A 26,716-nucleotide genomic window follows, 5' to 3' on the forward strand; every position below is an offset into this window, starting at 1 on the left:
TGCCTGCTGCCACAGCAGCACAGGGGAGAAGCGAGATATCCCAGAACGGACTCAATGTAGAGTTGCTCATTAGGGCAAGAATGCAGAATCACAATGCAAAGCACAAGGAAGTATCTAATTTGAAATAATTTATTTGATTCTTCTTTTCTTTCACTTTCCATAACATCAACCCTTGAAGCAAATGAATGAAGATTTCAAGTGACAACTTCTAACCTTCATAGAGAAGCAAGGTGTCACCCCAAATCTCAAATTCAGATATGGATAGGAGGAAGCACTAGTCTAACCTAATTATTCCACCTTTGTTTTTCTTCTTCTCAGTTTAACATTTCAACTTTCCATCTTGCAATCAACACCTGGAAGGAGAGGAAGGGGATGGAAGGAGGGAGGAGTTGGTGGAGGCAGAGAGGGAGGAAAGATGGAGCAGAGGGAGAAACTGAGCTAGGACACAGCCTCGGTGCACGCCTCGGCCATGCCTGCAGGAAGGACTCTGAGGCTGAGATGGTGCCTCGGCATCGTCCTGAGGGCGGGCTAGGAGGACGGGCGTTTTTACCCCCACGTGGGTCTGCAGTTGCTTGCAGGCCACCTCAGCAACCCCGGGCAGGTTTTCCTCTTCAGCTGAGGCACTCCCTTTGTGAGACCAGCAGTTCAGCTGCAGGCTTCCCTCCGGCAGCACTCCCCAGCTGGGGGGGAAGTCCTTTTACCTGGACTCACAGCTTCCACCAGTTACCTTCCAGGCTGCCTGGGTCCAGGCTTCCTCGTCCCTATTCATGCCTCTAAGAACCCCACATTAAATGGTAAAGACTAAGAGACAGGGACAATCATTCACTTGAAATAGGCTTAAGCCTGATGACTGTCATCTGCTCTACTTTCAAGGGACCATTCAGAACCTGGGAAAGCATCATCAGAGTTCAGTTACAAAATCGCTAGTGTCCATACCAATCCCTGATGTCATGTTAGGTCGGGAATTAATCACCCCTAATGCACATCTAGCACTCTCTTCTATAGACCCATTTCGGCCATTATCCTTCATGGAGCTATCAGTGGCAGCCTTTCTGAAATTTGGAGCCATGCTAATTTTCATGCCAGTCTACCTTTTCAGGGTTTTCTCCAGGAATGCAGCTGCTATGATGAAACCCCCCAGAGAAGAGAACAGGGCCAGTCGGTCACTGAGGATTTTGAAAGAAAGAAGCCTATGACAGAACAGAAATTACAACCAATCTTCTGGTGGCAAACATCAGGGGCTCAATTATGAAGGGATACGTTACCCAGAAACAAACTGAGGTTGAGCTTTCTACATTAAAAAAAAATTAAGCCCTGGCTGGTGTGGCTCAGTGGATTGAGCGCAGGCTGCAAATGAAAGAAAGGGTTGCCGGTTTGATTCCCGGTCAGGACACATGCCTGTGTTGTGGGCCAGGTCCCCAGTGGGGGCCACATGAGAGGCAACCACACAATGATGTTTCTCTCCCTCTCTTTCTCCCTCCCTTCCCCTCTCTAAAAATAAATAAATAAAGTCTTTTTAAAAAATTAAGCCTTGACAGGGTACATAACCTCAAAGTTGCTGGTGAAAAGGACTGAGCTGCTTAAGTATGTTAACTGAACATTTCATATTGGCACCAGTGCCTTTCAATGAATGCAACTCTTCTGCGGGAATAGGCAGCAGAATGAGGGAAATGAGTTAGGTGTGCATTTTTCCTCCCATTCCCTGAGTAGTCAATAGTTTCAACACCTTCCCCAGTCACTGCTTCCCCTGCCAATTCTGGCTTAGTGAAAGGAAAAACATAAAGTAGCCCTAGAACCTCCACCAAGTGTCTGCAGTGGGGACGTGTCACCTGCCCCCATTGCTGGCCCAGATCTGGTCACTGAGACCTATAGAAGTGCGCAAATGGACGAGAGATGGTTTCGCTGAAATCCTCCTCTAGCATAGCTGTGAAGCCTGAGTTCTTGCTTGTGTAAGTGATTTCCGGACCGGCTCCCATGTCAAGATTTCAGTGAATTCCAGGATACCAGCAATCCACGGGCTTAGACACCACAGATAAAATTTAGGCTCCAGTTACAGAATAAGGCCAAGAAAAACATATCTTATTTAAAAATTGAATTAATTGAAAAAAAAATTAGTTATTATCAATGTCCAAGAAACGAATCAAAAGAAAGCAAAGTAAATCAGAAATTTCTTTAAAAACTAAACCTCAGATATGTCCAGGGTTAGCCAAATGGTTTATATGTTTTGTACTAATATAAATAAGAGCTTATTTCAGAATCATGACCCAGAGACATTGCAAGACTCTGAACAATTAAGATCTCTTCTCCCTCTAAGAAGGTATGACTCTTCCAGAATTTCTCTAAAGAAGCAGAATATGCGATTAATACGTTTTGAATGATTCATAACCATAGAGGTTAAAAATATAGCAGCTTTCTGGTTATTCTTTAGATAACCAAACATTTAATCAAGCAGTCAACCTTACAGAGCTTCTGGATTCAAACCACATTCCTAACAGTGGAGATTATTGGAAATCTAACCACCTAATAAGTGAAGTGATACAGTCTATTAGGTAGCCAGGTACAGTGGAAGGTTGTGGAAGGTTCATCGAGCTCAGAGTGAGAAGGGTGAATCTGAAACCTAGCGCTGCCTCTTATGGCTGTATAACCTCAGGCAAGTCACTGAACCTCTACAACTCCATTTCCTAGATAATCTGCCAAGTCCTTAAAACACCAACATTGGGAGATGCTATGGAATTTTTTTCTTTCATTGCATTATTCAGCAAAATCACCCTAAAGAATTTGTCTGAAATGCAGTGGTTCCCTGGTCCCATCCCAGAGACTTGGATGCAGAGATCAAGGAGAGGTCCAGCATCTGCCTTCCCAAAGAAGGTGAGCCCAGGGTAGCCTTTCCACAGCCTCCCTTGTGAACTAGCACAAGAGTTTAAGTTCTTAAAGGAACCTACAAAACCCTACATGATATGGCCTCTGCCAAACCCTTCTGAGCCCTCCTCTCTCTCACCCTCATCACTCTCTCGGCTCCAGCCACATGACTCCTTGCTGTTTCTCCAGGACACCTAATGTTGTTAGCCAGGAGTATTTCCCTCTGCCTGTTACACGCACTGTTCCATCAAAAACTGAATGGCTAAGTCCCTTACTTCCCTTAAGTCTCTACTCAATACCTCCTGTTTAAAATTGCAACCTACATGCCTCCGTTGTCCCTCCACCACTTCTGATTCCCCTCAGTCTAGTCTATTTTTCTTTTTCCATAGCACTTATCATCCTCCCACTTATTACATAATTGGTGCATTTATTTTTATGTTTCTTGTCTATCTTCTCTTATTAGAATATAGGCTCTATAAAAGCAGAATTTTTTTTTCTTTACAGTGAGAGAGAGGAAGAGAGGAAGAAAGAGAGGGAGAGAAACATCAATCAGCTGCCTTCTGTATGCCCCCTGCCGGACAGTGCACCCACAACCTAAGCAAGTGCCCTGACCAGGACTTGAACTAGTGACCTTTCAGTTTGTAGGACCACAACCAACCAACTGAGTCACACCAGTCAGGGCAGGAATTTTTTGTTTTGTTATTGACTGATGGACCCCAAATTTCTAGAATAGTGCCCGGCATATAGCAGGTGCTCAATATTTGTTGAATAAATGAAATTAATTTTTCCTCATTTTTTCTTTCCTCTTTGGGCTTTGTCTTCTCTTAAATGCCACAATTCAAAATTGAAGGTGTTTGGGTTTTCTTTTCTTTTATTGAATAGAGGTTTGTCTTTTTAGTTTCTAAAGTCAGTCAATGCTTTTGACCTGAAAATCCTTTTGGTAATATACATCAGAAGAAGCCTGCATAATAAAATAATAATTTATGCAAAGATGTTTGTAGCAATGCTATTTACAATAATGAAACTAGAATAACCAAACATCAAACACTTAGGAAATGGCTCAACAAATTACCCTAACATTTCAGAATACCACTATTTAAATGAATACAGATGAGATAATGTTAGGTTAAAAAAAAAATATATATATATATATATATATTGATTACAACTGAGGAAAATGCATATCTGTTGAAGTTCACAAGTGAAGGTAGAGTGATATAGATAAGGAAGTGAAGATCAACAGATTTATTTTTTTCTGAAAAATTCTTTCAGTGAATACAAAAACAGTGTAAATGAATAAGCACAATGTTTCCTAATCTCTCCTCAAATTTTTTTTAGCTAAATACATTTCCTTTTATGGACTTCCACTGATTTTGTTTCCTTCAGACAGAAGATGGAAGAGAAAAAAAATAAAAGATGGGAAAGAATCACAGATAGGTGGAGACAGAGGCAGAGAGATTAAATTCATATACATTTACAAAGGAAATATTTACAGAAACAGACACAGAGACACAAAGTGCAAGGGCAAAGGAAAGCAAGAAACAAACAAAGACACAGGGAGCTACTTTGGTGGTGAAACATTTGAAGGGTGGTACAGCTCTTTTCAGAGAGTAAAAACATGTTGTATTTTTTACTCTGGTTGCACCACTTCTTGGACTTTTTGCCATAGACCAAATCACATTTAGGAGAGGATGTGGCTCACAGCGCAGCTTTCTCATGGCCATTGCAGAATATACAAACAGAGAAGATGTAGGTAGAGATTCAGCCAAAATCTGACCTCCTTGGGTCAACATCATAAAACATGGAATCCACTGAGCACTGGACCCTGAATCCATATAATACAAAAATATTCTGTTCTTCCTGTTGGCTAGAACTCCACAGGGAGAGGGTAGACACACCCTGGGAGAAACTACAGAATATCCTTGCTACTTGCCTTCAGAATTCTACTGGACCCAATCAGGCTGTGGAAATAAAACATTCATTTCCAAAAATCTTGTAAATACATCTCACAAGATTTTTAAGCATAAAGGAACATACAAATAAAGCACAAAGCACAGCCCTACTCCAAAGGTGCTTATAGAGCAATCAGGGAGATGGGACTTACACATGTGAAATGAGGGCACACCATACATGAGTGTCTAGGCATAAGAACAAAAATGAGTGGTACCAGCACTTGTTTAGAGTAGTCATGACAATTTGGGAAGGCTTGCTGGAGGAGGTGGGGCATGCCAGCTTGACCTTGACCAGGAGCTAGGCAAGGGAAACAGCATGAGCAAAGGCACTTGTGGATCTCAAAGACAATGAGCAGGTGAGATAACTAGACATGTCTTCTGAGGCAACAACAGTAGAATTAAAAGGAGAAGAAAGACAGAAGATAGAGACTGAAACTTCTCCTGTATGTTGTAGAAGTCATGTAGATTCTACCACCCCTAAGAAAACTCTCCATGTGAAAATCTAGATTTGCAAAACAAATCCATTGTCTTGCAAATAAAAATTTGTGTTTGTCAAATGATTAAACATTGGCCTTAAAAAGTAGTAGTAAACAAGCATAAATACACTTGTTTATGAATTACTACTTGGAGGTTCCGGGTAGTCTAAGCCAGGGTCCAAGTCATTAATTCACAGCAATTTGACTAAGATATACAATGCATGAAGCAAAATACATTTGTTTCTGAATTAGTATGACATTTCCTAAATGCCTCATGGGCGATAAAAAAAAAAAGGTTCGGGTTTCCGAGCAGGCACTCCTCTGCCCGCATGTGCACTTTGCTAGGCGTACCATCCACTCCAAAGGATGTCATTGCACTACATGATGCTGAAGCCACCCATTTGTTCATTTGTTCAGCAAATATTTACTGAGTGGAACCATGTATCAGATACTAACTAGGCACAGGGGAACAAGACATAAAAGTGTCTTTTGTCTATGGAGTTTAGAATATTGTGGGGAGTTAGAAGAACAAACAAATAATAAAATTCTCTGGTTGGGGTGAGCGTCCTATAGGGACCAAACTTTGTTGATATGATAGTAGGAGACTTGGGTAGGGTTATGGACATTTAAGATTCTCAGAAAACCTTATCAAAGAAATATCATTCTTTGTCTTCCAGCCATCCACCCATCCACACAATTAGAACACTGCTTGAATGCCCACCACTGTGCCACGCACTGTGAGGACACAAAAAAGTAAAACCCTCAGTCCTGGCTCTCAGGCAGTCCCACTAGGGACACACACACACACACACACACACACACACACGGAAGTGTGTTAACACATTCTTTGTAAAAGTAATCCAAGCCCAGAGAGAAAGATCACTGTGGGTGGAAGTGATGGAGATGTCACTGGGGAGATGGACAGTGGCACTAAGAAGAAAGGGCAGTAGCTGGATAAGAACAGAGAACATTCCAGAGAGACTAATGGGAGCTTAGGCTCAGAGTTGGGAACACACACTGAATGCTTGAAAAACAAGGAAGTACATTACTCCAAAGGTGTGTGGTGTGGGGAAAGAGAATGGCATTATTTTGGTTGACGAGGTAGGCTATGACCAGAGAACCAACCAAATGCCAGACTAAGGAGTGTGGTGAAATTCTAGTCATTGGGAATCACTGAAGATTTTCAAAGAAACTGTGCCTTACAAGAGCTGTTTTACTTAGATAAAGCTGGTGGCATAGTCAAGAAGGACTGGTGAAAGTAGTCAGGAGTGAGGATTGGGAAAGAGCTACAGTGGTCCAGGCCTGGGACAACAAGGACTGTTACGGACTGAGTTGTGTTCCCCCCACTGCCATAAATTCGTTTGTTGCGGCCCTAATCTCCAATGTGACTATATTTGGAAACAGAGCCTTTAAGGAGGTAATGAAGGTTAAATAAGGTCATAAGTGTGAGGCCCTAATCCAATACGGTTAGTGTCCTTATCATAAGAGGAAGAACACCAGAGCTCTCTCCCTCTCTCTCCAGGTGCACTCAAGGAAAAAGGTCACATGATGAACACTGCGAGAGGGGTCATCCATCAGCTTCTGGATCCTGTGTACTAAGCAACTCATGGTTCCCCTTTCCCAGCGTGGCTAAGAAAGCAGTCTACCTGCCAGGACTTCCTTGGGTTTCTCTGCAGTCTGTTCTACACAGGGATGAGTTTCTTGCTTCATGTGCAGATGGCTAAATCTGGTCTTTTGGTACTTCTGTTTCAAGAACAGCTTTTGAGCCTTGGGATTTTACTTCTTAACTAGCTAAAAGGTGCCTCAGTACTGCAGCTAAACCCAAGGGCCCTGCATCAGCACGTTCTGTGGTTCTGATGTCTTAATCCTCTGCCTTTGGCTACTGGAGGTGTGAAAGAAGGTGTTCTAGATGGCTTTTGGCAGGAAGTTTCTTCTCAGAGCCTGACATTTGCTCTACAGCATGGCACTTCCCGAGTTACACCATGAAACATCTCCAAGGCAACAGCAGCTGGGGGCATGACTGATTGCTTCTTCATACCTCATACGATGCAGCTTGTAATAAATTAAGTTTGATGTAGGAGACCTTCCAGGGTGTTCCACACCAGCAGCTGTCAAACTTTAGCACACATCAGAATTGCCTAAAACACAGATTACCGGGCCTGAGGATTTGCATTTCTAACTAGTTCCCAAAAGATGCTGATGCTACTGATCTCAGGTCAAACCCTGAAAACCAGTGTTACACACAAAGTGAGATACTGCAAAGCAAAAACAATGATCAAAAAAAAAAAAAACAAAAACGCTTCACCTCTGATGTATTTTCTGAAGTGTAGTATAATTTATGCTTAAACCTGAAGGTATCATTACACAAAGGAACATCACAAAACACTCACTGGCGATTGATAAGAATTGTCAAGTTATGGATTTCAGGGACTTCTAAGAACAGGTTTTCGGGAGTCTTTGCCCTTTCTGAGACTTGGGAATTGAGGGGAAGGGGTGGCGGGAGTTACAGAAGTAAATTTAATGTTCAAATAAACACACACCAGCAGGACTATAGATTTCCAGCAGAGTACTTGATTTTTTATTTTTCTTAATATATAGTGTTCAAGCCTGAAAAAGTAAAAGTTCACTAACTTTTATGAACAATACATAAAGCTCTAGGAAGCAGTGTCCTGAGGACTGAGAGGAAGGAGACTATGTGAATTCAATCCACCAAGTACAAAAAGCAAATAAAATAATTTATTCAGAACACTGGCTGAATAATAATAATAATAATGGCTACCATTTAGGAGGTGGCTACTAAGTCTTGTACTTTATATTTTTTATCTCTATACACACTCTCTGTGTGTATTAGGTATCTCTGTATGCCTCTCTTCTTTTACCCTTTGAACAGAAAATCTTTCTGTTTACCATTAACCTGAATTCCCACCTAGCATGGCTAACTAATCACTTGCTTTCTCCTGAGCATGGAGTCATCAAACACTTATAGGTTATATAAATCCTACATAGCCCTTAAATATGTATATATAAAGATTTATATAAATATGTACATATTTAAGGCATTTCTAATTGAGATCTAAAAGATAAGATACAGATTCTTCTTAATGGGAGCTTTTAAAATCCCCAACATAAACATCACCTTTAAAAGAAAAAAAAGCTCCCCAGACTTTGGAAATGAAAGTGGCATGTTAGGGAGAATGTAGTATGAGAACTGTCTCTTGTTATGTTAAGGAATCAAGCCAGGATTTAAGATTTTCCTTCCTTAACACTTTTGTGAAAGATGGAGACCAGCCATAAGGTCTATACATTTATAAGACATTTTAAACACCGAATTGCAGAAAGTTCTCTAAGAACTCCATAGTTCATTACAATTCAGATAGCATAACTTTCCACATTAACTGCACTTTTAATATATTCTGTTTGTCCTGGATGCACAAGTGAGTACAAAACATATACACTAATGAGTTAGAGATGCCACATCTACAGGAAGGAAGACTTGAAAGGCTGCTGTTCTTACAATAGAACTCCAGCCATGAGGGCTTAGAAATTACCCTGGGAAAGGGCTGAAAGCCATTTTGGAGGCTGAATGCTGTATCAAAGTCATGTGAGCCACACTTGGAGTGGGTGTGTGGGAATGGAGATTACGCACAGGAACCACTGTGGGAACACAGACAATTCTGCAATAATAAACATAAATGATGTAGTACAGTTCTTCCAAATTACTTTGCAATATCCATAGTTTATTTTTTATTATGCAGGAAGAATGAAGAAAAAGAACATGAAACATCTCAGAGTACATCTTCAAATATAACTGCATTTTAAGATGGAAACCTTACGTATAGGATCATAAATAAATATTTGTAGCATAGACTCATTTCTGGCTATGATGACAAAACAGGGACTAAGTTTACCCTCCTTCCATTAATAACTAGAAAAACAGATCAAATATATGGAACAACTATTTTCAGACATCAGACAATAGGTTCTCAGGACTGTCAGCCCTAAGAGAAGGGAAACAGGAGGGATATGGCATTACCTCAACTTTGCTCTGGAAGCACATTCCACACGGGGAGCAGGGAAGGAATCCCAGACAGAGTCCAGTGGTGGGGCTGACTGGAAGTAACAGAAGTCAGGGTTTGGAGAGACCTGGCTGGAATTTGTGGAGCAGAGTTTCAGAAAGAAGAGGCTATATATACAAGGAACATTGAGGGGCACTTGAAAATATGCTAAGCACTGAGACATGCATGAGTAGGGTGAAATTCCACAGACCAGGAAGAAAGTGACTGGAAAGCTGAACAATTCACAGAGCTCACAACAAACTAGGAGCCATCCAAGTTCTCACCAGCCCAACTGGGGAGTCCTTGCTGATCACTTGGTGTTAAGATTTTCCTTCCTTAACACTTTTGTGAAAGATGGAGGCCAGCCACAAGGTCTATACATTTATAAGACATTTTAAACACTGAATTGCAGGAAGTTCTCTATCAGCAGGGAACCCAGTGAGTCATGCCTTAGTAATAAGGTTAAAAAAACTTAGAAAAAGACTCCTCCAGACGTACATTTAAAAGCTTAAAAAAAAAGAGTATCTTAAAAGGATCCAGAAAAAAAGAACATAGTAAATACAGAGAAACAAAGATAAGAATGACAAACTTCTCATTAGAAACCATGAAATCTAGAAGAAAGTGGAGAGATATCTTTAAAGTATTGAAAGAAAAAACTGTCAACCAATGTGGAGGAAAAACATCATTCCAAAAATGAAGGTAAGTAAAAGCTTTTGCAGACAAACGGTAATGGAGAGAATTCATCACCAGCAATCATACATTAGAAGAAAAGTTTTAAAAGTTCTTCAAGTAGAAGGAAAATGATATCAGTTAGAAACTTGGATACCCACAAATGTATAAAAAGCATTAAAATGGCAAATGTGAAGATAAATATATCATACTTTTTCTTTCGTTGCTTTGAAAAGATAATTAACACTATAACAAAAATACTTATAATGTATTGTGGTGTGTATAAAATATGCAGAAATAAAGTCAATGATAAAAACAGCACAAAGAACAGGAGGGAGTACATGGACATATAAGATTCTTACATTATATACCATGTATAATATTATTTGAAAGTACACTATGAAAAAAAGTATACTGTGATAAATTAAAAAGTATGTGTTTTAAATGTAAGAGCAACTATGAGGAACAGAAACAAAGAAATAACTAATATGAGATTGAATCATTAATTACTCAACACAAAAAATGCAGAAAAAGAGGGAAAAGAAATGAAGAGCAGATGGGAAAAATAGAACACAAGTATTAATGTGATAGCTTGATATGCTGCCATATAGATATTTCTATTAAATTAATGTAATTACTAATTATATCAAATGTAAATGATCTAAGAACTCTAATGAAACCAAGTATATAGTGTCTCAAAAATCTACTTTAAATAGAAAGACATAGGCTAATTAAAAGCAATATGATAGAATAAGACAAATCATGCAAACACTCAATGTAAGAAAGCTGGGTAGTTATATTGATATCAGAGAAAGTAGATTTTAGAACAAGATAAACTCAGGAATAACAAGGGGCATTCTATCATGATAAAAGGCTCAATTCACCTAGAAGATATGACAATCCCCAAAATGAATGCCCTCAATAGCAAAGCTTCAATATACATGAAACGAAACTTGATAAAACTGAAAGATGCAATAGACAAATCCACAATTATACTTGGAAACTTCCTCTTACAGCAATTGATACAACAAAGGATCATTAAGTATATAAAATGCTTGAAAAATACCATTAACCTAATTGGAGTAATTTATATTTAGAACCCACTGCATAATAGCAGCAGAACGCACACTTATTAATTTCATGTTTTATTTTATTGATTATTCTATTACAGTTGTCCCAATTTTTCCCCCATGCCTCCATCCAAACAGCACCCCCTACTCCCTCAGACAATCGCCGCATCATTGTTCATGTCAGTGGGTCCTGCGTATAAGACCATTGGCTACTCCACTTCCTATACTGTACTTTACATCCCTATGACTATTCTGTAACTGCCTATTTGTACTTCTTAATCCCCTCACCTCTTAACCCATTCTCCCCTTTCCCCCTCTCACCTGGCAAACATCAAAATAATCTCCATATCCATGATTCTGTGTCTATTCTTCTTGTTTGCTTAATTTGTTTTTTTAGATTCAATTGTTGATAGATATGTATTCATTGCCATTTTATTGTTCATAGTTTTGATCCTCTTCTTTTTCTTATATAAGTCCCTTTAACATTTCATATAATAATGGTTTGGTGATGATGAACTCCTTTAGTTTTTTCTTCTCTTTATCTGCCCTTCCATTCTAAATAACCTTGCTGGATAAAGCAATCTTGGCTGTAGGTCCCTACTTTTCATGACTTTCAATATTTCTTGCCAGTCCCTTCTAGCCTACAAAGTTTCTTTTGAGAAATCAGCTGACATTCTTATGGAAACTCCCTTGCAGGTAATTTACTGCTTTTCTCTTGCTGCTTTCCAAGATTCTCTCTTTATCTTTAACCTTTGGCATTATAATTATGATGTGTCTTTAACCTTTGGCATTATAATTGGAGTGGACCTCTTTGCATACATCTTGTTTGGGACTCTCTGTGCTTCCTGGACTTGCATGTCTATTTCCTTTACCAAACTAGGGAGGTTTTCTTTCATTATTTTTTCAAATAGTTTTCCAATTTCTTGTTCTTTCTCTTCTCCTTCTGGAACCCTTATGAAGTGAATGTTGGACTTCATGAAGTTGTCCCAAAGGATGTTTACACTATCGTCATTTTTTAATTCTTTTTTCTTCTTGTTGTTCTGATTGATTGTATTTTGCTTCCTTATGTTCTAAATCATTGAGTTGATTCTCAGCTTCATCCACTCTGCTATTGTTTCTCTGTAAATTGTTCTTTATTTCAATTAGTGTATCCATCATTTCTGACTGGATCTTTTTTATGCTGCTGCAGTCCTAAGTTCCTTGAGCATCCTTAAAACCAGTGTTTTGAACTCTGCATCTGATAGATTGCTTATCTCCATTTTGTCTAGTTCTTTTTCTAGAGTTTTGATCTGTTCTCTCATTTGGGCCATGTTGGCAGCCTCCCTGTGTTTGTTTCTATGTTTTATGTTTCTATGTTTCTATGTATTAGGTAGAGCTGCTATGATTCCCTGTCTTGGTAGTGTGGCTTAATGTAGTAGGTGTCCTGTAGAGTCCAGTGGCACAGCCTCCCCTATCATCCAAGCCTGGTACTTCAGGTGTGCCCTTCATGTGGGCAGACTACACTCTCCTCTTGTAGTTGAGCCTTGGTTGCTGTTGGCAGATCAATGAGAGAGATATACTCAGGCCAGTCAGCTGTAAGGACTGGCTGTGACCACTGACTACCAACCTCCACCTGCTGTGGAGGATCAGCTGTGCAGGGGAAGGGTGGTGGTGCTCTGGTGTGGTCTGTAGCTGTCTACTGAGTGTGCAGGCTCCAGGGTTTCCTGGGTGGTGCTGGCCAAGGTTAGTCCCCACATGTGTTCTGCCCTGGGCCACACTGCATGAGCTCTAAAGCAATTTGAGATGGCTGCTACTTTTGCTAGGTGTGAAGATTCCCAGGTGATGCCAAGCTGTGAATCTAGGCTGGCTGCTGCTAGTACCAGGCCTAGGGCCAATTAGCAAGTGTTATGGGAGCTGGGGACTTAATGACGACTACTTTGTAAGTAGTTGTCAGACTTCCATTCAGCTCAATTTCTGATGTTTCTGAGTGATGGTTGTTCTATATTTTTGTTGTAATTTTGATGTGGTTGTCAAGGAGGCGAGCCATGTTTACCTTTGCTGCCACCTTGACTGCAAGTTCTAGAATGCACATTTTTTCCATGTGCACATGTAACATTTGCCAAGATATACCACAGGCTAACCCACTGATACTATACAAAGAATATTCTCTGACCACAGAGAGTGAATTTAAAGTAGAAGTCAATAACAAAAATATCCGGAAAATCCACAAATGTTTGAAAATTAAAAAAAGGGTTCTGAATAACTCATCTGTCAAGAAGCACAAGGAAAATTAGAAAATATATGAACAGAATCAAAATGAAAAGAAATCAGACTTTTAGATGCACGTAAAGTGACAGTTAAAGAGAATTTTATAGCTTTAAAAGCTTTTATTGAAACAGAAGAAGGGTCCAAATCCAATGATCTGACATCCACTGAAGTCTAAAAATTTTTAAAAAGAGCAAATCAAATCCAAACTGAAAAGAATGGATATAATAAAAACATAATCACAAATTAATAAGTAGGAGATAGTTAAACAATAGACAAACTCAATGAATCCAAAAGTGATTTTCTAAAAGGTCAATAAAAATTGATAAACTGCTAGCAAAACTGGCCAATAAAAAAAGGTAGCAGACACTAGTTACTGGTATCAGGACTCTATGAGTATTAAAAAGGTAAGAAAGGAATAATACAAACAAGTTTACGTAAATAAATTAACAACTTACATAAAATGAGTATATTGCTAAAAATACCCACAGTACCAAAATTCACTCAAAAACTATTTTAAAATGTGAATTTCCCCCTATTCACTAAAGAAATTAAATTTGTATTCAAAACTGCTCACAAAGAGAACTCTAGTCTCAGAAAAATTCTCTGGTAAAATCTATAAAACTCATAAGGAAGAAATAATACCAACTTCACACAAACATTTTCACAAAATTGAACAATAGGAAACACTTCACAAAACATGTAATCAGGCCAGATTTGCCCAGATACCAAACCCTCCTTCCACAAAAAAGACCTTATAAATAAAACTGCAGTAAAACTGTCTCAGAATGTGGATGCAAAAATTCTTAACAAAGTTTAGCTAATCAAATTATGCACTATATATATATATATATATATATATATATATATATATATATATATTTTTTTTTAAAGTACACCATGACCAAGTGGTGTTTATGGTGTTTATCCCAGGGATTCAAGGTTAGTTTCACATTCTTTTTTTATAAAGTATATTTTATTGATTATGCTATTAGAGTTATCCTATTTTTTTCTCTCTTTTGTTCCCCATCACCCTGTACCTCCCCTCCCACCATCCCACCACCCCACCCACCCCACCCTTAGTTCATGTGCAGGGTCATACATGTAAGTACTTTTGCTTCTCCATTTGCTATACTATTCTTAACCTCCTGCTGTCTATTTTGTACCTACCATTTCTGCTTCTTACTCTGTTCTTTTCCCCCCATTCTTCCCCGTCCCCCACCCTGCTGCTAACCCTCCATGTGATCTCCATTTCTGTTATTCTGTTCCTATTCTAATTGTTTGCTTAGTTTGTTTGTTTTTTTGGTTCAGTTATTGATAGTTGTGAGTTTACTGTCATTTTACTGTTCATATTTTTTATCTTTTCTTTCTTAGATAGGTCCCTTTAACATCTCATATAATAAGGGCTTGATGATGATGAACTCCTTTAACTTGACCTTATCTGGGAAGCACTTTCTCTGCCCTTCCATTCTAAATGATAGCTTTGCTGGATAGAGTCATCTTGGATGTGGGTCCTTGCCTTTCATAACTTTGAATATTTCTTTCCAGCCCCTTCTTGCCTGTAAGGTTTCTTTTAAGAAATTAGCTGATAGTCTTATGGAAACTCCTTTGTTAGGCCTCCTTTACTCTTGATGCTTTTAAGATTTTCTCCTTATCTTTATCTTGGGAACTGTAATTATGATGTGCCTTGGTATATTCCTCCTTGGGTCCAACTTCTTTGGGATTCTCTGAACTTCCTGGACTTCCTGGAAGTCTATTTCCTTTGCCAGATTGGGGAAGTTCTCCTTTATTATTTTTTTAATAAGTTTTCAATTTCTTGGTCTTCCTCTTCTCCTTCTGTCACCCCTATGATCCAGGTGTTGGAACGTTTGAAGTTGTCCTGGAGGTTCCTAAGCCTCTCCTCATTTTTTTGAATTCTTGTTTCTTCATTCTGTTCTGGTTGAATTTTATTTCTTTCTTTTGCTCCAAATCATTGATTTGAGTCCCAGTTTCCTTCCTTTCACTGTTGGTTTCCTCTACAGTCTCCTTTATTCACTTTTCAAAGCTTTCACTTTTTCCTCTATTTTGCCACCATACTCACCCATTTCTGTGAGCAACCTGATTACCAGTGTTTTGAACTCTGCATCTGATAGGTTGGCTACCTCTTTATCACTTAGTTCTATTTTTGGAGCTTTGACCTGTTCTTTCATTTGGGCTATATTTTTTTTTGTTTCAGCACAGCTGTTACACTTAAGGGGCAGAGCCTTAAGTATTCACCAGGGTGCGACAACCCACGTGGCTACATAGTGGCTCTATATGTGTGGCAGTGATCTGAGAGGGAACAAAGCTGCTTGCTCATCTCTCTGCCAGATTTCAGTCACTTCCTCTGCTATCCACAAGCAAATTGTGCCCAGGTGGGTGGGTTTGTCAATGTTCTAGGACCCTGTGGATCTCTCCAGGAAACTCTCCTGTAAGGCTGGGAGTTTCTCCTGCTGCCACAACCCCTACAGGCCTTCACAGCCACAGATTTTGAGGTTTTCTTTTCCAGTGCTGGAATCCTGGGTTTTGTGGTCCACCCTGATCCCCAGCTGTTCCTCCTGCCTTCCACAAGCAAATGTGGGACCATCCAGTCCACCAGCCCCCAGCTTGCCACAAGTCCTCTCCACCACAGCTGCCTATCTCTGCCCCTTCTACCAGTCTGTGTGAATGTTTCTTCTTTAACTCCTTGGTTGTCAGACTTCCACATATCAATTTTCTGGCAGTTCTAGTTATTTTTTGTTTTTAAATTTGTTGTTGTCTTTCTTTTGGTTGCACGAGGAAGCAAACAAAAGTGTATCTGCCTACACCTCCATCTTGGCTGGAAGTCCCTAGTTTCACATCAAAAGTCAATCAATTTTCAAAAACATGAAGCTGGTCTCTCCTCACATGTCGTATATGAAAATTAAAAATGGGTCAAAGACTTAAAATTAAAAGTTAAGGTCATAAAACTCTTAGAAGAAAACATAGGGGCAATCTTCATGACCTTTGATTTGGCAATGTTTCCTCAAGTATGACACTGAAAGCACAAGCAGCAAAAGAAAAACAGATAAACTGGACTTCATCAAAATAAAAAATTTTTGGACATCAGAGGACACTAACAAGACTGAAAAGATAGCCCAGAGAATGAAAGAAAATATTTGAAGATCATATATCTGATAAGGGTTGACAATCTGGAATATATAAAAAACTCTTATTTTAAAAAAAGAACTCTTATAATTCAATTACAAAAAGATAACCAACTTTAAAAAGGGGCAAAGAATTTGAATAGACTTTGCCCCAAAGAAAAGATACAAGTGACTGACAAATATATTGGGGAAAGGCAATGCAAAACTACAGTGAGATGTTACTTCATGCCCACTAGGATAACTATAACTTAAAAAAAAAAATTAAAGGAAAATCCAAAGTGTTAGCAATGATGTGGATAAACTGGAACCCTCATACATTATTGCAGGTGGGAATGTAAATGGTGAAATTGCTATGGAAAACAGTTTGGCAGTTCCTCAAAAAGTTAACCGAAGAGTTACCATATGACTTAGCAATTGTACTCCTAAGTATACAAGGCCTGCCCAGAAAGTATCCAGCCATGTACTATGAAAAACAGAGATATTTATTGAGAAAGATACAAGAGACACAAGATATGACTGGGCCTTCATTTCTGGATCAGAGCCATAGACACACGATTCATCTCTGGGTATGACCTTCTTGAGGAAGTCTGGTTCATTGGTAGTGGTCTGAATCAAGTCATTAGCAACTGCAGCACAATGTTCCTTCTGCTCTGGCAGCAGAAGCTGTGGAATGAATTTTGCCATGACACATTTCATTCCTGAGCACAAGAAAATAATAAACCCATCATTCCTTACTAATCATATTATTCATGGGCCTATTTTAATCTTTAGCCCATTGAGTTTCTAGAATATGTATTTAGGAACCAGCAGTTGTTTAAATTCTGTAAAGGCCTTGATGACAGATCAAACAGTTGGTTCCCGTGTAAGACCCAAAGTGATCATGGCAACACGATTTTTAGACCTGTAAAAGCAATCATTGAAACTAGACAGACATTGTTGGGGCCCAGTGAAAGGAAGATCACAGGAGTACCCCTGTCCACCCAAGCTGTGCGTCAGATCAGACATTAGTGAAAGAATTGCTTTCCCTTAGCTTCTGGCTGTGCCACACTTGGCACTGGCACCAAAACTATGGATCGTGGGCTTCTCACTTGATCATCCCATTTATCAGATAAGTTTCTGCAACCAGTGAGTCCATTGGTTCTCATCTCTCTGCAGATTATGGTTCATTTATCTAGAGCAATATTCTTCAGCTAACACACTATGAGCCACCTGCTTTTTTGCAAACTATCTTAGAGTCACTCTAATGCTGGTTATAAGGAAAGGCTTCCAGAGGGAGGTGAGCCTTTATTTTGACCATTGTTTCACTCTGGCTTGCCTCAAGCTATTCTCAATACAGCAGCCAGGGTGATGCTCCCACAGCTTTAGTCAGACTCCATCTGGCTCAGAGTCTTTACAGATGACACAAGGGCCTCTGCAGTCTGCCACCAATCTGGAAGCCGGGGTCAGACAACATCTGGGTCAGAGGATGTGTACCTTGGTGTATGCAGGGGAAAGTAGGCTGCTTGAGATGCAGGAGGCCTAGGTTCCAGTCCCCTCTTCACAACTTTTGCCAAATAGCATCAAATCTAAGACACCATTGATCATACAAAACATCACCACTTTAAGTACCACTAAGAATAAAAAATGTTGCCTATTAAACTGTAATATAATGGCCTAAGGACAATCCTATGAGATATAAGAATTGGCCCCAGTAGTCTCTCATGGCTTTGAATTTTTTTCACATATAGTGAGGAATTAGATCATTTCTCCTGCCTTCAGTTTAGTTATTTGATATGTAATAGGTAATCCTTTTGCACATATCTAAATAACAAAACATGAGTCTAGCTTTATATACTGGTGGGTACCTTTTCTTTATTAAAAGCATTTGGCTGCTACTTTGCAAAAAGACAAAACAAAACTGAAATTGCATCATTCCTCCAATAACAAATATTTGCTTTATCAATATCAAACTCATATACCCCATGGTCTATTTCCTTGATTTTGTGTAACCGTGTAAACAATGTTTTGTTTCAGTGCCAAATCACAGTGTAATCCTTTTGAAGTCATCTTAATCAGCAATTAAACTCAACCCATGTACTAGCAACAATGCACTTACCCTGACTGAAATATTGGATTTGTTGAAAACATTAAAAGCTAAAACTGAGTAGACACATTCACAGGCAGCAACAAGCACATCACAACCACCCCCTGGCCGAGAGCAGTTTATGAGATGCTGCCCCACCAGCAGTAGTGATCACAGACTCAGACTGGTAACCAAGCCCCAAGACACACTTTTCTTCAGTCAAGCACTTCACTCGGCTTTAGAGTAGAAAACAGGGCAGGAAACAGAATATGCACAGTATCTGTTGTCTCATAGGAAGACCCAGCAACTGCCTTGCTTCCCTCCACCATCTGGGGGATGTGTAGCTGCTGGGGATGAGGGGTATGGTTCGCCTCTCTCAGGAACACCATTGCCTCAGTTTCCTACTGGCCTTGCTATTGCTCCAGGTCTGCGAGCCCAAGGCCACAGGACAACTCCAAGCTCTCCCAGTCTAGGTGCAATCCCAGGAATACAGAGTTTCACAATAATCAAGACAGATAATCCACCCTAGGTACAGATCAAGGTCATCTTCCCAGGCAGGTTAATGAGAAAGGTTCCAGGCCATTGACTGCAAAACACACCCTGATTCCAGGGTCACTACAGTGGGAAAGAGTACATCTCAGGAAAAACTGAAGTGCTGCTTTTATCAATCATTTTAACTGCCAACCCTCGTTGCCTCAACGGAAGTGTGGATGATAATATTAAAGGGCTATTTAAAGAGAAAGCCTCTTGTGTTTCTTTTCCATTCTCAAATCTAATTGTGAACCTATGACTTGAATGTGTGTAAGCTGTTGGAGTTTAAAGTGGTCACGCAATTACTATCATATAAGGCACACATGCCTCCCGGCCATGCACTGGAAGCCCTGGCAGCTCAAGTCTCAGAGCCCCTGGATGTTCTGTGCCCCTGGGACATAGGGCAATGACATTGGGCCTGAAGGGCTCTATCAGCTTCTGAAGTTGCAAATAATAACAGCCACCGGTTTTGACCCCCTAGTGTATACTAAGCACTTTACCTATATTATCTCATTTAATGATGACAATAACCATGTGAGGTATTACTCTTCCCAGACTACAGATGAGGAAATATTGCTGGTGTGGACTAAATAAGGAAATAAAATAAAATAAAGATTCTATGGAAAGCAACTTCAGAGGGTAATCTGATCATATATTCCTAACTGGGCAAGTCATGGAGGGGTGTCATGCCCTAGACATGTAACTTTTTCATAAAAGGTTTATCTTTGCTTTAAGCAAGCCCTGTCCATTGTTTCTATGCATCTAGGTTAACTCACCTCAGAAATAAACTGTGACCACCCTCTAGAAAGCCCATCATCTTGTGAACTATCCTGTAATCTAATCCCTGCCTTGCTTTCTTGTACCTTCATGTAATCTTCCTTACTTTCTCTTCTTAATTTTATATGCATAAAAGAAACTGCAAACTGCCATTCTCTGGAGCACTTGAGATCTTGATCTCCAGCCTATGTTGTCACTTTGACTCAAACAAACTCTTATTGGCATCCTCTGTGGGTTTGGATGATCTTAAATTGACACTGGTTAATGGTGGAGCTGGGATTAGAACCAGGCAGTTGCTTCAGAGTGCGAGCTCTTCACCACCACACTCACCATCTCCCACCTACAGTCACCCTGTCTCACATAAGATCCAATGCCATTCACATAAGATCCAATGCCATTAATGAAAGGTTTCTTGATGTAAGTAGTGACATCGGGCCCCTTTAAATAACAACCAGAGAACTCAGAGAATAACACTTTTATTAGTCAATGGTGGGGGATGTGGTGTGAAAAGGGACATGACTCCACAATGTGGCTTCAGAAACAAACTGGCCTCCTCAAATAAAAACAGTATGACTATACCTCAGTGACAATGTGTTATAGGCTGAAGATAGACCCTCAAATTCATAGGTAGAAGTCCTAGCCCCTAGTACTTCAGAAGGCAACTGCATTTGGAGATAGAGCCTTAAAGGAGGTAATTAACATTAACTAAGGTCATGAGGGTGGGTCCTATTCCAACCTGACTGGGACCTTTATACAAAGAGATTAGGACACATGCACAGAGGGAGGGCCACGTGAAGGCACGGGGAGGAGACAGTGGAGCGTAGCAGAATGCCACCCTCAAAAATGCCTCTTTGGCATTAGGATTATTTTGAGCTGATCATTTAAAAAAAAAAAAACTGCACACAGGAGAAACTCCAGAAGCAGAGCAGAGGTTACACTTTTGCAAGGAAAAGCTACACTAGAAAGGGGGCCTGTACCAGGAAGAAAGCTATTACCAGAAATCACTTCTTTATCTGATAGATTTATCTACATGGCAGGGCAATCTCTGTTGGGCAAACATTTGCCCTTCCACCTCCCCCCACCCCTCTCTCCCGCTTGAAGCCTCAGATCTTAGCTCAGGATATTTTATATATATCTACATATCGATATCAATATAGATATTGATATAGATATAGATCAATACACACACACACACACACACACACATGCCCCAATCGTCTGGCTGCCTTTTAAGTCTTGCATCTTTGTGAGGTCACCAAACATAATTACAAATGTTTTTCTTCTATAAATCTGTGTTTTCTTACAGGGGGACCTCAGCCAAGAATTTGGGAGAGTTGAGGAAATATTATTTTTCCTCCCTTACAATGGCCACCTACAAGCCAAGGAGAGAGGTTCTGAAAAGAAACCAACCCTGCTGACAACTTGATCGTGGACTTCCAGGCTCCAGAGCTGTGAGGAACTGAATTTCTGTTGTGTGAGACACCCAGTCTGTGGCACTTTGTCATGGCCACTCGAGCAGACTCTTGCCCAATCCTATGTATTCTCTTTCTAGACACAGGAAACCTGTCCCCGTTTCCATGCATCAGAGTGAGTTCCATGTAACTGGCTGTGACCAAAGGACTGTAAATAAGAGAAATATGCTTCATTTCCGACTGAGGCATTTCAGAGGAGGTATTAATTTCCAGCCCCTCTCCTTCCCTGCCTTGGGACCATGGAAACTACTTGTTCTAGATAGTGCGTTTACGAGACGGCAGAGTTCCTGTCAGTCTGGCTCCTGATGTAATTGTGTGGAGCTGAGAATCCTGCTGACCTACTTTGGACACGTAATGTGAATGAGAAATAAACATTTTTTTAAGCCACTGAGGTTTCAGGGTTAACTTGTAACTGCAGCCTAGCCTAGCCTCATCTCACACACAAATCTACCTCAAAAATATCAGGGTACCAAAAAACACATATTTCAGAAGTTCATGTGCCAGTAGGTGAAAGCACATTAAATTTCTGTTTAGGTAAAAAAAAATCAAATATGAGAAGTTTCATTTGTTCAACCTCTGGTTGTACCTATTTCCACAAAATGCATTGGCAGCCCACAAGTCCTACCACCCCTGTTCACAGATGACACACCTGATACACAGATGATCCAGATGGTACCTTCAGATTCACTGATTTACCCACAGCCCAAAACGTGTTAGTGGGAGAACTGGAGCACAAACCATAAATTACGTTTCTTTTCGTGAAGGCAAGATGGCAGTGTCTCTTAAAGAGGACACAGCAATTCCACCCTAAAGAACTGACCCACCGGGACTATCTGAACAGGTGTACACACATATATAAATAAGAAGATTCACTATGCCAGCACTGTATATGTGATAGTGAAAATTTAGAAATATTCCAAATGCTCATTCATGGAGAATTGGTTAAATAAATTACGGTTCATCCATCTGAACTCACATCAACAGTGTTCAAGAGAAAGAGGTCCAGTCTCTTTGCTCACCTGGAAAGATAACTAAGTCTTATTGAAAAACTCAAGAAAAGATAAAATATAAAAAGAAAAGAAAATCACCACTCTTAAAAGACTTATTAACTTCTATGCACTGACACTTAGTAGGCACTTTTTGCCCACCTCTCCTCCTCCTTCTTGCATAATGCTTGGATCATTGTAAATAAACCCAAGTAGCTTGTCCAACACTACTGCCTACCAGCTGTGTGATCTCAGGCAAGGAGCTTCAGTTCTCTCACCTGGAAAACTGGAAAAATCACAGTACTTCCTTCAGAAGGTGCTAAGGGGGTTACATGAGACTACATACAAAAACAAAGTGTGCGGAAAGACTGCTGGCACACAGTGCTTCACAGACATCCACCATTAGGGTAGTGATGACGACGTTCATCTCCAGAACCTGAAGAAACGAGGATTTCTGTAGTTTGTGTTGTACTTACTTCTGCCTTTTAAAAAAATCTCTTTTAACAAATTATCTAGTAAGAAAACATAATAAATCATCCTGCTTATTTCCCTTCCTGAAATTAAATAAAAAGGCAATGCTTTTTAAAGGAGTGCTTACCTCAATAAACTCTAGCAATATTAGGCATTCCCATATTTAATGTAGATTCCAAAGATAATTTTATGACTTCATTACCAAACCGATAAGCTGCTTTTCAGAGAAGTTAATATTAACAGAGTCATTCCCAGGTGCCTGCACGGTATTTGTAGCACTCGGCCCTCTGGTACTGAGGGATCGGCTTGGGGCTTCTCTGCTCTTTTCTGGACTGGTTATGAGAGGGTCTTTCAAATGCATAGAAAGAATCTTTTATGATATCACACTCTAACTTAAACCAGACTTTTTTAAAAGGTCTCTTTTTTTAAGATTATATTTATTTAATCTTTAATTTTTAGAGAGAGGGGAAGGGAGGGAGAAAGAGAAGAGAGTAACATCAATGTGTGGTTGCTCTCACACCCCCAACTGGGGACCTGACCCACAACCCAGGCATGTGTCCTGACTGGGAACTGAACCAGCCACCCTGCACTCAATCCACTGAGCCACACCAGTCAGGGCTAAACCAGACTTTCTATCTGAGGTCCTTTGCAGTGCATTCTAAGTATTAACTAAACCAGCCAGGCTTATTTCCATAGACATTAAGCCTGAAAGATGTGGGTAGCTCTATAAACAGATTGGAATTAAAGTTCAATTCACCCGCCGTTCTGCTCCAGTATCTTTTCAGTCCATGGGTGCTGTGTGGAACCAGTACAATTTAGACTACAAAGAACTAGTGAGCATTTGTAGACTTTCTAAGCTTGGCAAATTACTGTCACAGTAGACCCCAGAATTAAGGGTTCTTTTTGAACCTTTTGTGGCAGCTGAGGCCCAGGCAGGTAGTGTGGCTTGCCCAAAGTTTCACAGCTGGTCAGTGGTATAATTAGGGCTGGAACTGGCTTCCCAATGCTGGCAAATTATCGTCCTTCCGTTTTTGCTTCTTGGAAAACCGAACTAGGTTAAAATAGCTCATTCAAGGTCTCCAGGGCAGTCAAGCAGAACTTTCAGTGCCAGCCCTCAGATTATAAAACCCTAGACGGAGAATCCTCTGCCCCTCACCTATCCCCCACAAGGCCTGTGTAAATGTTTTTCTTGATTGTCTCCCAACACGCAGTTTAGAGGAAGTCTCTCTACTGGGTTAGCACTACGTGTTTAACTTCAGGTTCCTACACCAGCTTGTGACTGTCAGAGCAGGCACGCCCCCCAGCGCCCTGACCTGGTAGCGGCCTACTAAGGCTGCAGGGGCAGATGGACACCCACTGCTGTAGTGCGGTGGTCTTGCAGGTCGCCCACAGCAACTCGTCGGTGACATTTTTCTGTGATTGGCAACATGGAGCCGGTAAACTGGTGTCAGATTGAAGCAGAAGTGGAATGGATGAGTGAGCATGGGTAGTCTAGAGGGTATACAGAGAAGCCTACTGAAAACCGAGGACCCCTAGCCAACAAGCCTTTGAAAAAGGCCGGTGCAATCCTCATCTCCCGCGACAATCCAGGGGATCACATCTACTTGATCCTGGTAACCAAGGGCACTTCAGCTGACACTGCCACACAGGAGAGTGCCCTCCCCCCCAAGTTCAGCGTGTCAGCCACCTGTGCAGCTCCCCCTTCGGACGAAACACCCCTCCCTGCCCCACAGACTGTTCTCCTTGGCACCTTTCTGTGACCCACAGCATGAGACCCTTCTTTGTACTCGTGTTCCATCTCCCCCACAAGCAGCGGGTAGTTTGAACCTCACGTTAGGTCTGTCTGCCCAACAAGCGCTGTCCCAGCAGCGGAGCGGGGTGAAAGCGAGTTCCCTCATCACTGAGTCGCCAGAGAGCGCTGAAGTGAGGGCAGTGAGGCTTCACGTGCCAGAACAGCCCCCTCCTCGTTCAGGTCTGGGGCTTAAAGAGGGGAGGCAGCTACGCAGCCACTGGAAGCACAGAGAGGAAAACAGAGGCACCACCGCGCAGAAAGCGTGGGAACTCCAGAGCAACAGGAGCCAGTGGAGCTGGCCCGACCTCGCAATAGCTGGGCTAACGCCCAGGAAAGCACTGCTGCTTTCTGTGCAGCGCCGTCCAGAAGCGAAGAGCGACTGGTAGTGGGCGATTATTTTATTTGTAATTTTCAGCCTGATGGTTACACCAGACACTCGAGGTGCTTCCCTCCCGGAAATGAAGAACGGAGTTGGGCACTGGGATACCCAGAGACTGGTGGAAACAAGAAAGAACCCCTTCTCAGCAGCGGGGGTGCCTGAAAGGGGGCCAAGGGACAACTCTAGGTTTGTGCCTGTGACCCCTGCGTGTACAACCCAACTCGGTCCCCATGCGCCCAGGTGCCCAGGTGGAACGGGGCGGCCCTTGGACGCACAGACCCCCCGTAAGGGGCGCTCACCTGGCGGGTGCTTGGCCAGCAGCGAGGATGGTCCATGCCGGCAGCAGGCGGCTTCTGGGCGCCCGGCTCAGAGGGCACAGGGCAGCTGGACCCGGCACCCCGCACCCTAGCCCTGGCAACCACGTGAAGGGTCTGTAGATCCGATCCAACGGACTCTGGCCGCGAGCCGGAGCCTCTTTGCGCCTTCAGTCCTGAGGCACGTCCGAGGCCGAAGGGTGCCTGGGTCCTAGCGCCCCTCCTGGGTGTGGAGACTGACTTTTAGCCTGATTAACACCACTCCCCCCCTCCCCCAGGGGCTCTGCTCCAGGCAGCGCCTCTCTCTCCCCTAGGGGACTGGGTGGGGGGCAAGCTTCCTTTTCTTCATGCCCACCCTCTTCCACTCTCCTTGCACCTACACCCCCAAGAAAACACTAAAGGATCAGATTTTCCTCGTTCCCCAGCTCAAATTTGTATACACAGTTATTTTAAAGAGATTCTAAAATCAGATACATTAGTCATAATTATATATAATATATAACAAAGATCATTCTTCCTCAAAGCAAAGGAGGACTTTTGTATTCAAATGAATAGCACTTCACTCTGTGTGTCCACAGATTAGTCTTCAGTCTTAACTGTGTGGACAATTTATCAACATGAGTCAAATGCGAATCACACCAAAGGTGCTGCTGCCCTTCCTGCCCCCTCTCAATCTGTTTAAGGAGCTGGAATCAAACAACTGAGCAGATGTGCAGTTTTCGGGCACTTTCAAAAAGTAATAAATTGTAGCTAATTAAATTCCTCAGCTGTAAATAAACCTGGCATCTTGCTCCTGGTTATTATCACACCCACCCCATACCTGGCTCCCATAGGGAGGAGACATTTCTAGTATAGACCTAGCAAGCATCGGCAAAGGCCTTTCCTTTCTCAGCTGCCCACAGGAGCTGAATCAGTCCAGCCAAAACTAAGATCAAAAACAGCAATCTTTTCCTGCTGACTTTCTCATCAGAGAGGCTGATGAGATCTCCTAATTGCAAGGGGGAAAAAAAACCCTCATTTTTATAAGTAAAACCTAGTCCATAGGATAAAGAAAGACATTCTTGTTTTGGCGTTAGTCATAATCCATAAAGACCTACAATACGGCATGGCAACAGTGTGAATTCAGCCTCTATAGACTTTTTTAAAGGCGCTCAGAGTCATAAGAAACTCTTCTCTGTGTGAACTCTAGAATGGCCCCAAATTATCCCCACCTCCCAGTGTTCATGCCTTTGTGGGATCCCCTCTCCTCATGTGTGTGTGGGGGGGGGGACTTATGACTTGCTACCCATAGAGTATGGCAAAAGTGATGGGGTACCACTTCAATGCTTATGCCACAGTCTTGCTAGGAGACTCTCTTCCTGGCTTTGATAAAGCAAGCAGCCATGCTGGGGAGGCCATGTGGAAAGGAACTAATGGTGTCACTGGCCAAGAGCCAGTTAGAAACGGAGGCCCTTAGTCCAACAA

General features: G+C 41.3%; 1 protein-coding gene across 5 annotated transcripts in view; it reads right to left on the reverse strand.

The window, feature by feature from the left end:
* The window catches only part of PDE8B (phosphodiesterase 8B), a 221,756-nt gene extending 196,338 nt beyond the window's left edge, over positions 1-25,418 (reverse strand). For 4 of the 5 annotated variants that reach the window (XM_045847827.1, XM_045847826.1, XM_045847825.1 and 1 more), the window contains exon 1: positions 25,238-25,418. In XM_045847827.1, the coding sequence (XP_045703783.1) occupies positions 25,238-25,273 (36 nt within the window). In that variant the 5' untranslated portion in view covers positions 25,274-25,418. The remainder of the gene's footprint in view (positions 1-25,237) is intronic. The other variant, XM_045847828.1, reaches the window with a different exon arrangement.
* Between the last annotated feature and the right edge of the window lie 1,298 nt (positions 25,419-26,716).

The sequence above is a fragment of the Phyllostomus hastatus genome, unplaced genomic scaffold (assembly GCF_019186645.2).
Source record: "Phyllostomus hastatus isolate PE091 unplaced genomic scaffold, TTU_PhHast_1.1 phas_contig_58, whole genome shotgun sequence".
Classification (NCBI taxonomy): Eukaryota; Metazoa; Chordata; class Mammalia; order Chiroptera; family Phyllostomidae; genus Phyllostomus; species Phyllostomus hastatus.